This window comes from Bombina bombina, chromosome 2 (assembly GCF_027579735.1).
Source record: "Bombina bombina isolate aBomBom1 chromosome 2, aBomBom1.pri, whole genome shotgun sequence".
NCBI lineage: Eukaryota > Metazoa > Chordata > Amphibia > Anura > Bombinatoridae > Bombina > Bombina bombina.
In genome coordinates, this window is record NC_069500.1 from 373,311,128 (window position 1) to 373,323,334 (window position 12,207).

The 12,207-nt window shown below is 40.2% G+C and overlaps 1 protein-coding gene across 1 annotated transcript in view; it reads left to right on the forward strand.

Moving 5' to 3' along the window:
- The first annotated feature begins 8,471 nt into the window (after nt 1-8,471).
- The window catches only part of BRI3BP (BRI3 binding protein), a 64,633-nt gene continuing 60,897 nt past the window's right edge, over nt 8,472-12,207 (forward strand). The window contains exon 1 of the mRNA XM_053701848.1: nt 8,472-8,735. Coding sequence (XP_053557823.1) covers nt 8,547-8,735 — 189 coding nt within the window. The 5' untranslated portion in view covers nt 8,472-8,546. The remainder of the gene's footprint in view (nt 8,736-12,207) is intronic.

Genomic DNA, 12,207 nt, shown 5'->3' on the forward strand with positions numbered 1-12,207 from the left:
TCATGCAGGGGGATCGCAGTTAAATGCTGTTTTCGGCAATCCCCCGCACTACATGCCGGAGATTGTTGGTGTCCTAGTGGGAGGCACCCCCAGGCTTTATGGGAGTGCCCGTAATGTCACCAAGAAAGCAGGTGGTGATGTCACAAAGGGGCTGAACCAACTAGCTGCAAGGAGGCTGCAAGGGGGGGGTATTCAAACAGCTCAATCTCAGCTCTTTTAGCAGCTGGAGCAGTAATATCAAGCAGATCCTTTTTTTTTTTTAAGTAAAAAGAACCCTTGCAGATTTGCTTGAAGATGCTACATTATATTCACAATAAAAAAAATATGGTCTGTCTAGAGATACTTAAAGAAACAGAAATAAATTGGCACTGTGACAGTGATATATGTAGGAATTGAAGGATTAAGTAATCCCTGGTGCTCACCCTTAAACTGATATGTAGTATCTTAAATGGAAAGGGGAAGTAGGACAAGAAGGGGTTAAATAGCACTCATTCCAATACGTATTGTAATACTGTTGAAAGATATTTCAACTATAAAGTTAAGCTAATTTAAAAACTTAAATTTTATTGTACACTTATTAAAATGTAATCAATATAACCACCAGTAGATTAATCCTAATATATTAGATAAAGTCTCCCAAAGACCAAATAATGCGGCGCACTATAGAAGGAAAGGAAAGCACAGTGCAACCACCCCCCCTGTATTCCTGGCTGGTATCAGGATACCCCGGCTTCAGGTGACAGGGTTGGCCAAGGACACTGAGTTCCTAAGGTAGCCACAAGCTAGAGAATACGGAGACTGCTGATATATTAAATATTAAAAACAACAACCATTCACACCATCACACAAACGCGTTTCGGCCGAGTAGCGGCCTTTCTCAATGTGCTTTTTAAAATTGACAAGACGAGTGGTATGTGGGAAGGTCCTTAAGTACCCTGTGTTATTCTCCAAGAGCCAATCATTGAGCGAATAACACGCAATGTGATGTAAAAAGGAGGAGAGCGGGTGTCGTGTATAAACGTGTGTGTTGATAGGCTGCTGGTATATTGTACCTTAGCCAATCCAAAACTCAACACTTCTTGTTTTGTTTACATGCAGCGTGATCACTGCTATACCACGATCATCATCATTTAAGTCCTTGCCAAATATCTCAGGTTTACTTTCCCAAACTTTGCGTGCACTTTAGGAAGCGAATGCATACGCCGCCATGTATATCCAAAATGAAAGCTTTTTTGTATGATGTACATATTAAGATTACATCAAGTTATATTTATAATTATTGCTTTCGTAAGTTATCTGCGGCGAGGAAAAAATTGCTATTCCTAAACTGTGTCAAAAATAGCCGTAGGATGATTATTAAAACTTCTTACACAGTATACATTGTAATAACCGTTGTGAACCACATATTATTTGAAAAAATTATTATGTAGTACCTAAATCACAAGGTGTAATTTAACTGTTACGATAGAAATTATTTCAGACATATCTCTGTAATTTAAAAGGTTATAATGCCTTTACAGTAGAGGAACTTCAAAATCAAAGAGTATCTGCAATATAGAAAAAAGTGTAAAATAACTGCTGTATATATCAGGTTCATAGTATCTTTCCCGTTTTTGTGCAATATTATGATGTACTATTTGCACCTATAGGGTTAATGAACATTGGAGGTATGAACTGTAATATTAAAAAAAAAATGTATTTATATAAAGAAATTACAATATACAGCTCCTATTATTTAGATAAATTTGACATGATGAATGAAAATTTCTACCAGGATAACACTTTAAGTGATAGAGTTTGACCTAAATCACCAGCTATATGAAATATGCGGCCTGCACTTCAGTCACACTCCCAGGCCTGGAGACAAACAAGGAGGAGGAGTAGGAATTCTCCTGTCTCCTCACAGTACCTTTCACTGCATTCCTTCACCCCCCTCTCTTTTCTTCTCATCTTTTGAAGTTCACGCTATCCGCCTCTTCTCCCCTATAGCTCTTCGTGTTGCAGTTATCTATCGCCCCCCTGGCCCAGTATCACAATTTCTGGACCACCTTGAAGCCTGGCTTCCACATTTTCTCTCTTCTAATGTCCCTTCTCTCATCTTAGGGGACTTCAACATACCCCTTGATAAGCCCAACACGCCTGCTGCCTCTAAACTTCTATCCCTTACCACCTCTTTAGGCCTGTCCCAGTGGACAACATCTCCAACACACTGTGAAGGCAACTCCATAGACCTGGTCTTCACAAATCTCTGTGCTGTTTCCAACTCCCTTAACTTCCCCTTTCCTCTCTCTGACCACCATCTATTAACTTTCTCTCTCACTCTACCTGCTACATCTTTGCAAGCCACCAAAAAACTGCTACCTCACAGGAATTTAAATGACTTGGATCTCACAGACTTTTCCACTCAACTGAGTCCTCTGCTCTCTGACATTTCATCCCTCTCTTGTCCAACCCTCGTGACTCTACAGTATAATTCGGCACTAAAATCAACACTTGACAAAACTGCACTCTCCACTCTTCGACGTACATCAATCACTTGACGGCAACCGTGGCACACTAAACAGACCAGATATCTTCAGCGATGCTCACGGGCCGCTGAACGGCAGTGGAGGAAATCACGCACCTTTGCTGATTTCCAACATTATAAATTCACCCTTAAGTCCTACAACTCTGCGCTCAGCCTGGCAAAACAAGTCTATTTCTCCTCCCTCGTGTCATCTCACGCATCCAACCCCAGAAAACTGTTCTCAACCTTTAACTCCCTTCTACGTCTGCCTGCCCCCCCCGCCCACTACCAACCTCACTGCTCAAATCATTGCTGATCACTTCAAAAATAAAATTGACACCATTAGAAAAGAGATCTGCACCTCGCACGCCGCAAACCCAGCGATCCTACCCACCCCTTCTATTAACAAAAATCTATGCTATTTCCCTCCTGTAACAGAGGAAGAAGTCTCTGCACTCCTATCCTCGGCTCATCTGACAACCTGCCCACTTGACCCTAGTCCTTCACGACTTATTCCCCCTCTCTCTGCTTCACTAACCCCTACCCTAACTCATCTCTTTAACCAATCCCTCACTGCTGGCACATTTCCTGACACATTCAAGCATGCGTCAATCATACCAATCCTAAAAAAGCCCTCGCTTGACCCCTCCACGCCTTCTAACTATCGACCGGTCTCCTTACTTCCCTTTGCTTCAAAATTATTGGAACGACTAGTCTATAATCGGCTAACTCAATTTCTCACAACTAACTCCTTACTTGATCCACTACAATCTGGTTTCCGCCCTAAACACTCAACAGAAACCGCTTTTGCTAAAGTAACAAATGACCTGTTATCAGCCAAAGCAAAAGGCCATTACTCATTACTAATTCTTCTTGACCTGTCCGCAGCTTTTGACACAGTTGACCATCCTCTCCTCCTAAAAATACTACATTCATTTGGCATCCGAGACACAGCCCTCTCCTGGTTTGCATCATATCTTTCAAACCACTCGTTTTCAGTTTCCTTTAACAACATATCTTGTGATCCTATGCCTCTCTCAGTTGGAGTACCGCAAGGGTCTGTCTTAGGTCCCTTGCTTTTCTCTCTTTATACATCCTGCCTTGGAAAACTTATAGCCTCCTTTGGATTCCAGTACCACCTATATGCTGATGATACCCAAATCTATCTTTACTCTCCTGATATCTCTCCCTCTTTACTCAACCAGATTTCTGACTGCCTCTCTGCAATTTTCTCTTGGATGTCTTCACACTACCTCCAACTCAATCTGTCCAAAACTGAGCTGCTTTTTATTCCCCCCTCTTCGAGACAACCGACACCTGACATTTCTCTGATGGTTGGAGACTCTATTCTTAACACCTCACCCCACGTCTGCTGCCTTGGGGTCACACTAGACTCAGAACTCACATTCAACCCACATATACAAACGCTTACCAAATCCTGCCAGTCACACCTACGCAACATTTCCAGAATTCGTCCCTTCCTTACTCATAATACTACAAAAATACTTATTCATTCCCTCATCCTGTCACGCATTGATTATTGCAATCTACTCTTAAATGGCCTTCCAAAACACCGCCTCTCCTCCCTCCAATCTATTATGAATGCTTCTGCTAAATTCATCCACCTAAGCCGACGATCTACATCAGCTGCTCCGCTCTGCCAGTCTCTACACTGGCTCCCCATACACTCCAGAATACAATTTAAAGTATTAGCCCTAACCTACAAAGCACTCAACAGTCTAACTCCCAACTATATTTCCTCTCTCATCGTGAAATACTCCCCATCCCGTCCTCTTCGATCAACCTCTGACCTACGTCTCTACACTCCTGTTATCTCTACATCCCACTCCCGCCTCCAAGACTTCGCACGTGCTGCTTCTGTCCTCTGGAACTCTCTACCCCGCTCCATCAGACTGTCTCCAACCTTGTATAGCTTCAGAAGATCCTTGAAAACCCACCTATTCAGAGAGGCTTACCATCTCTCCTCCATCCCGCATCCGAACCAAGCTAATACATGTACATGAACTGCCTGACTCACTGCTGCAAATACAACCGATGTAACAAGCTACCCCAACCTTATGTCTCTGCACCCTAAACCTATAGACTGTGAGCTCTCCGGAGCAGGGCCCTCTTCCTCCTGTGCTAGATTTGTTTAGTCTTGTTATGTTTTGTATTGTATCACAAATCTTTGTCATTGTATACCCCTATCATTGTACCCAGCGCTACGGAATTTGGCGGCGCTATACAAATAAATGATAATAATAATAATAATATGTTAGGACTGTTATTTATGGATGCAATAATAATAGCATTTAGACACAAAAAATTTTGTTTGTTAAATCAAACAAAATAATTTTTGTTGTGATAGCTTCTGGGTGCACGTCAAAAGATGGGAAAAATTTGCAGACTATTAGAGAGTACATACTATTAATATTAGGTTAAAAACATTTATTTATAGGAACACCCAAAAATTGATGTCCTCATTCATGCCATTGGGCATTACAGAGTTCAAATTAAAGATCCATTTTGCTTCCTTTTTTTAATAAGGCCTGCTCTATGTCTCCACCGCGGATACCAGGTCGTAGTGTTTCTAATCCCCAACACCTAAAAGTACTTGTTTTTCCATTATGGTGTTGTAAGAAATGCCTTGCAACACTGGTAATTTGCTTACCATTTTCAACATCTTTAGCAGCATTTCTAATGTTGCTGAGATGTTCAGTCATTCTTTTGCCCATTGGTCTGGTCGTCATGCCCACGTAAAATAAATTACAACTGCAGGTCAAACAATATATTACATTCATGGTTTTGCAAGAAATATGTTTTTGGATAGTCCATTTCTTCTGGAACCTATCTAACATATTTTTCATTTTAACCATATGTGTACATATTTTGCAGTTGCCGCAGGCAACTGAACCCTTATACAAAGGTTTTTTTTTGGCATTTCTATCGAAATGACTGACCGTTAACTGATCACTGCAGGCTCGTCTATAGGTGAACAGTGGTTTCATAGGGAGTATAGATTTGAGATGCTCATCCGATTGTAAGATGTGCCAGTGTTTCAATAACACATTAGATACCTGGTTACTTTGACTGCAGTATGTTGAAATTAATCTTAAGTGATTAGTATTCCCATCTTTGTTTTTTGGTTTTAAAAGTTCCTGTCTGTTTTTGTTTAAAGCCCTCTGATAGGCCCTTTTTAAAGACTTATTAGAGTACCCTCGTTGTAGCAACCTGCTTCTCAGTTCATTTGCAGCCTCCTGGAAAGATTCCAGTGATGAACTATTCCTACGGATTCTTAAATATTCACCCATTGGTAGACTTTTAATCGTGTTTGGGTGATGATAACTGCTTGCACTTAAGATATTATTTGTTGCCGTAGGTTTTCTGAAGGTGTCAGTTTCCAGATGGTCATTCACTTTCTTAATAATTAGATCTAAAAATTCCACCTTTGTATCATCATGTGTCATAGTTAGATGAAGTCCAAAAGGATTATTATTAAGTAATTAAATTAACTCATTCAACAGTTCAATAGACCCCTCCCATACAAAAAAGATATCATCTATATACCTGGACCAGTGGGTGATGTATTGTGTGTACTGTTGTAAAGTTTTGTGAAATACAACAGTTTCCTCCCACCAGCCCAGGTATATATTTGCGTACGTGGGGGCACATGATGTCCCCATCGCCGTACCGCACGACTGTAAATAAAATTTCCCATCGAAAACAAAATAATTATGTCCCAAAACAAATTCTAACAAATCAATTATGAATTGTTTGGCTTCATTAGGTATATTATCAAACTTAATAAAAAAATGGGAAATAGCTTTGCAACCCCAGTGTCTCTCTATACTGGTATATAGTGACTCCACGTCACAGGTGACGAGAGTTGACTGTTGGGTTACAGTTAGTGTATTGATTTTATTAAGAACGTGCATCGTGTCTTTAGTATGTGAGGGTAATGAGTCTGCAATATGTCTGAGCCTAGCATCCACATATTTACTGGCCTTTTCCGTTAGGGACCCAATGACAGAGACAATGGGTCTCCCCAGTGGGCATTTTTGTACATCATACAAAAAAGCTTTCGTTTTGGATATACATGGCGGCGTATGCATTCGCTTCCTAAAGTGCATGCAAAGTTTGGGAAAATAAACCTGAGATATTTGGCAAGGACTTAAATGATGATGATCGTGGTATAGCAGTGATCACGCTGCATGTAAACAAAACAAGAAGTGTTGAGTTTTGGATTGGCTAAGGTACAATATACCAGCAGCCTATCAACACACATGTTTATACACGACACCCTCTCTCCTCCTTTTTACATCACATCGCGTGTAATTCGCTCAATGATGGGCGTTAACGGCGCATGCGATCCGATTGGCTCTTGGAGAATAACACAGGGTACTTAAGGACCTTCCCACATACCACTCGTCTTGTGAATTTAAAAAGCACATTAAGAAAGGCCGCTACTCAGCCGAAACGCGTTTGTGTGATGGTGTGAATGGTTGTTGTTTTTAATATTTAATATATCAGCAGTCTCCGTATTCTCTAGCTTGTGGCTACCTTAGGAACTCAGTGTCCTTGGCCATCCCTGTCACCTGAAGCCGGGGTATCCTGATACAGGCCAGGAATACAGGGGGGTGCTTGCACTGTGCTTTCCTTTCCTTCTATAGTGTGCCGCATTATTTGGTCTTTGGGAGACTTTATCTAATATATTAGGATTAATCTACTGGTGGTTATATTGATTACATTTTAATAAGTGTACAATAAAATTTGTTTTTAAATTAGCTTAACTTTATAGTTGAAATATCTTTCAACAGTATTACAATACGTATTGGAATGAGTGCTATTTAGCCCCTTATTGTCCTACTTCCCCTTTCCATTTAAGATACTACATGTCTAGAGATACCTAATAAAGTTTATTTTCTAGTAGACAGGTCCCTCTCTTAAAAAAATATATGTTATGGGTAAAGTCAGATATTGGGTAATCCTAGGATTACCCAGGTAAAACGGACATTACACAAGCGGCTGTGGGTAAAGCCTGATGTAAAACCATCATCCACTGCATCAAAGTCCCCCTTGTAAACCTCATTCCACAAGGTTCAGTTGCGGTGGATAACAGATGATTACAGGTATTTACAAAAATCAGTGCATATTTTATTTAAAGTTTTTTGCCGCAGCAATCTCGCACGCCATGAATTATAAATAAAATAATCGGAGATTGTGAATCTCCTGGGGAAAAAAACAATATGTAATTTGTGTTGGTCACTCACTGAAATTTTAGGGTTTAAATTTAGGTAGCCAAAAAAAGCTAAAATTTGTCTCAGCATTAGATTAGGGTGAAAAAAGGTTTAGCAGCTAAATGGTGAATAAGCTGAGTGCTAACTTGCTCATAAGCAAAACTGCTAGAGTTTTTTTTTTGATGGGCAGTGATACACCTCACAAACATAAAACAAATATCTCAAACATTTTACAAATATTTTTTTTTAAACCCGCACTTTTAAAATACGTCAACGCACGTTTAAGGCATTCCAGATGTCTACACCTTTTACTAAAAAACAAGCGAGAGAAAAAAACCAACAACAAATAATTGGATGCGTTTCTTTCATACCCATGTTATTTTATATTAAATGCATAAAAGAAAGCAGTATCAGCCTTCAATTTGGCTTTAAATCGGAGCCAAAGGTTCACGCCGACAGCATGGAACAGAGCCCAGCATACGCGTTAGTTTAGGTGTAAACTAGATTTATACACATAAGAGCCCACAATCATTCACACGATGACGTAAATAAAGAGCACAGACTACAGACATAGAATATTTACATATTTATTAAATGGGTAAATATTGAATGAATTAAAAAAACAGCAATAATCCAAGATGTGGGGGCGGAGATCTGTTCATTCTGACTGTCACACACAGCAGGAGTTCGAATCGGAACATAGGAAGGGGCCGTGCTTCCGGCTCGGTGAGGAAGCGAAGGAAGGTGTTGCTGCTCGTACAAAGCATTCCTTGCACATTTCTATCAGTCAGTGCTGCCCGGACATGGATCTCCTGCGCCCCAAACTGTCATGCCTTCTGGTTTTGTTACTCATCTCCGGGGCCCTGTGTGCCCATTCAGCCAGGAGCCGTAGCCCTGAGAAACAGAATAACGCATTCCGCAAGGCTGCAGCCGGCTTCTATCAGACCATGAGCAATATTTTCGGGGAGGACAACGTGAGGGCTGTACAGAAGGTGGGATGACACTGCTACTGTTTGACCACAATTACTAGCAAACAATGCATTTTAGGCCTCATGGGTGGTGGTAGAGGGGTTAATAATTTATATGCTTGCTGCAAAACAGAATAAAATAGGATATTATTTGACCCACTACAGTCTAGCCCATATGTTTAGATCTCTGATCATGCATACCAGTCATTGTCTTATTAGACCGTCGTCGACATATGCCACTATGCCCACTTAGAGATAATATGACAATTATTAAAATGCTCCAAATAAGTGGCCTTGCGAGTTAATACCAAATATGGAGCTAATATTTCCTGATACATATTCCTTTACATGTGTTTCCATTTGTTAAATAATTCAATGTTTGTAACATTTCTGTGGTAAAAGAGCTGCACGCTGTATTTTATTTGCAAGACAAAACCTATAAGTATTTTATAATTTCTTGTAAACCATTATTAAATATTATTTGAAGTTTACTTTTATTTCCTTTAAACTAAAAATGAAAATCTGCAATATTATTAGTAGTAGGCTTACCATAATTTTTAGAAGTGAAACTGGGACCACCTGGTGCGGTGCCAGTGGGGTTGTGGTCAGGAGCGTGGTCAAGGGGGCGTGGAAATTACCGGTCCTTTTAAAGTAGTAGCTTTTATGTGTGTAATGTTTCGTGGATACTCTACCCTTCCTCAGTCAAACAAGTGAATCACACAGTTTAAATAGACCATAACACCACCCCCTAGTGAAAAAGGCACCATTATGTTTTCATGGAAAATAAATCATTAATCTAAATCTCAGATTCTAAATAATGCCAAACATCAAGCATTATCATCACTTTCATAATGATCAATTTCACAATCTAATATCTTCAGTGTAATATGTGTTTTATGTGTCTAATTAAGGAACAGAGCCAAATACTGATAAGGCATAAATACAACATTGAATGAAAGTAAAAAAGAAACACGTACCTGCTAAAGCTGTTTAAGAGGCTACTCTATACCATAATGCAGGAAGATTATAGCCAAAATGCTATCCTGCATGAAGTAAAGCAAGATCCAGGCCAAAAATCCTGTCTGTCTGCACTTCCTAGTCATACCCATATGATTCCCCTAAAGGTGTATTACTGGCAATGTCACAAGGGGTCGGGGGGGGGGGGGGTGTTACATTCTTAGAAAAATAAACCAAGTAGTACTACAAAATTAAAAAAACCCTATGCTTCTCACTCAGCCTGTATTACTAAATGTAATCTTTTGAAGGACACAAACGTTAAGCTAAGCAGGGCTGTATGTAACAAAGTACCAGCATCCAACTATGCTGGAGAGCCACAATCCAGTCATTTTGAATAATGTGTCCGGGTTTCAGGTGGTCTGAAACCCGCACACATGATTTGAAACCTGGAGGTGGCAACCCTACTGGGACAGAATGAACAACTGGGTGGGACACTGGGACAGTACCTCCAAACCGGGACAATCCCAGTAAAAGTGGGACTTCTGGTAAGCATAATTAGTAGTGCACATACTTTAGATGTATTATAACCAGTAATCTGGATAATGTTATACTATTTTGGTTGAAGTAATCTACATATTTTGCAATAAAGTCTGTTACACACACACTCATTTAAAGGGACATTCTATCCCAAATTGGACTCCACATGGGTGCATTTCAGTTTTGAATAGAAGCTTTATTTTATTTTTTGTAATATAGATGCATTAGCAAAAATGCTTCTAATAAAAGCTATAGCTGTTTCAAGTGTTTTTGGGACCAGGGCTATTTTTACATTTCTGCGGTGTTTGCGTTTAGCTGTAATTTTCCTCTTACTCATTTACTGTACCCACACATATAAATGGACTTTCTAAAGATACCATTATTTTCATCATATCCTATAATTTACTATAAACAAAATTATAAATTATGATAAAACAATTGAAAAAACCCCCCCACTTTTTCTAACTTTGACACCCAAAATCTGTTACACATCTACAATCCCCAAAAAACACCCATGCTAAATAGTTTCTAAATTTTGTCCTGAGTTTAGTAATATCCAATATTTACAAGTTCTTTGCTTTTTTGCAAGTTATAGTGCAATAAGTACAAGTAGCACTTTGATATTTCCAAACCATTTTTTTTTTTCAAAATTAGCAATAGTAACACTGTCAGGAATCCCTGAATATCCCTTGACATGTGTATATATATATTTTTAGTAGACAACCCAAAGTATTGATCTAGGCCCGTTTTGGTATATTTCATGCACCATTTCACCGCCAATGTGATCAAATAATAAAAAAAAAATAATAATAATAATTTTTTCACAAACTTTAGGTTTCTCACTGAAATTATTTACAGCTTGTGCAATTATGGCAAATGGTTGTAAATGCTTCTCTGGGATCCCATGTGTTCAGAAATAGCAGACATATATGGCTTTGGTATTGCTTTTTGGTAATTAGAATGCCGCTGCGCACCACACTTGTATTATGCCCAGCAGTGAAGGGGTTAATTTTAGCTTTAGTGTAGAGATCAGCCTCCCACCTGACACATCCCACCGCCTGATCCCTCCTGACCCCTTTCAAACAACTCTCTTCCCTCCCCCACCCCCACAATGTGCCCATCATCTTAAGTCCTGACAGGAATGTCTGCCAGTACTAAAATAAAAGAAATGTTGTTTTTGTTTTTGTGTTAAAAAAAATGTATGTGTGTATATGAATTGGCTTTTTTTATTAAAAAATAATAATCCCAATTTTTCTGTAGTGTAGCTGCCCCCCCCCCTTTCCAGATCCCTTGGATAACATTTATCCCCCCTCTCCCTCCACTTTACAAGTTCCATAGTGTAGGTGGTCCCACCCTGTTTCCTCCCCCGTGCGTCCTCCCGCCCGCGCATCCCGTGCATGCTCCCGGCACCCCCGCATGCGATCCGCCCCCCTCTACCGGATATCCTCCAGCGATGGGCCACCCACCCGCCTCCCTGCAATGGCTCCCACCGGACGATCGGCACCATCGCTGGCCGATGCAGAGAGGGCCACAGAGTGGCTCTTCTTCATCGGGGGTTAAAAAAAAAAAAGATATTGCAGTGATTCCTCAATATCGAGGGCATCACTGCAATACCTTTTAAAAGCGGCTGGAAGCGATCACGATCGTCTTCCACCGCTTGAAACTCCAGAGGACGTGTTAGGCACGTCCTTGGTCCTTAAAGTGAAGGTAAACTTTGAATGAAAGCCAGTTTTTAAAAAAATACTATTAAAAACGGGCAGTCTCATTCATCAAGGTTTACAAAGCAGCAGTTTTGTTTAAAAAAATTTCCTCTCTTCACACGTGAGCAATGACTAATCTGGCTTCTTACAATCACGGCTTTCCCCCAGGGGGCAGTCATTGCCTGACGGCCATGCTGTGATTGGAGGAAGCCGGATTAGGTCATGATGACGTGTGAAGAAAGGATTTCAGGAGGGGGAAGCTGCTCTGGCTGTGCAAAGAAGAGAGGTAAGTTTTTAAATCA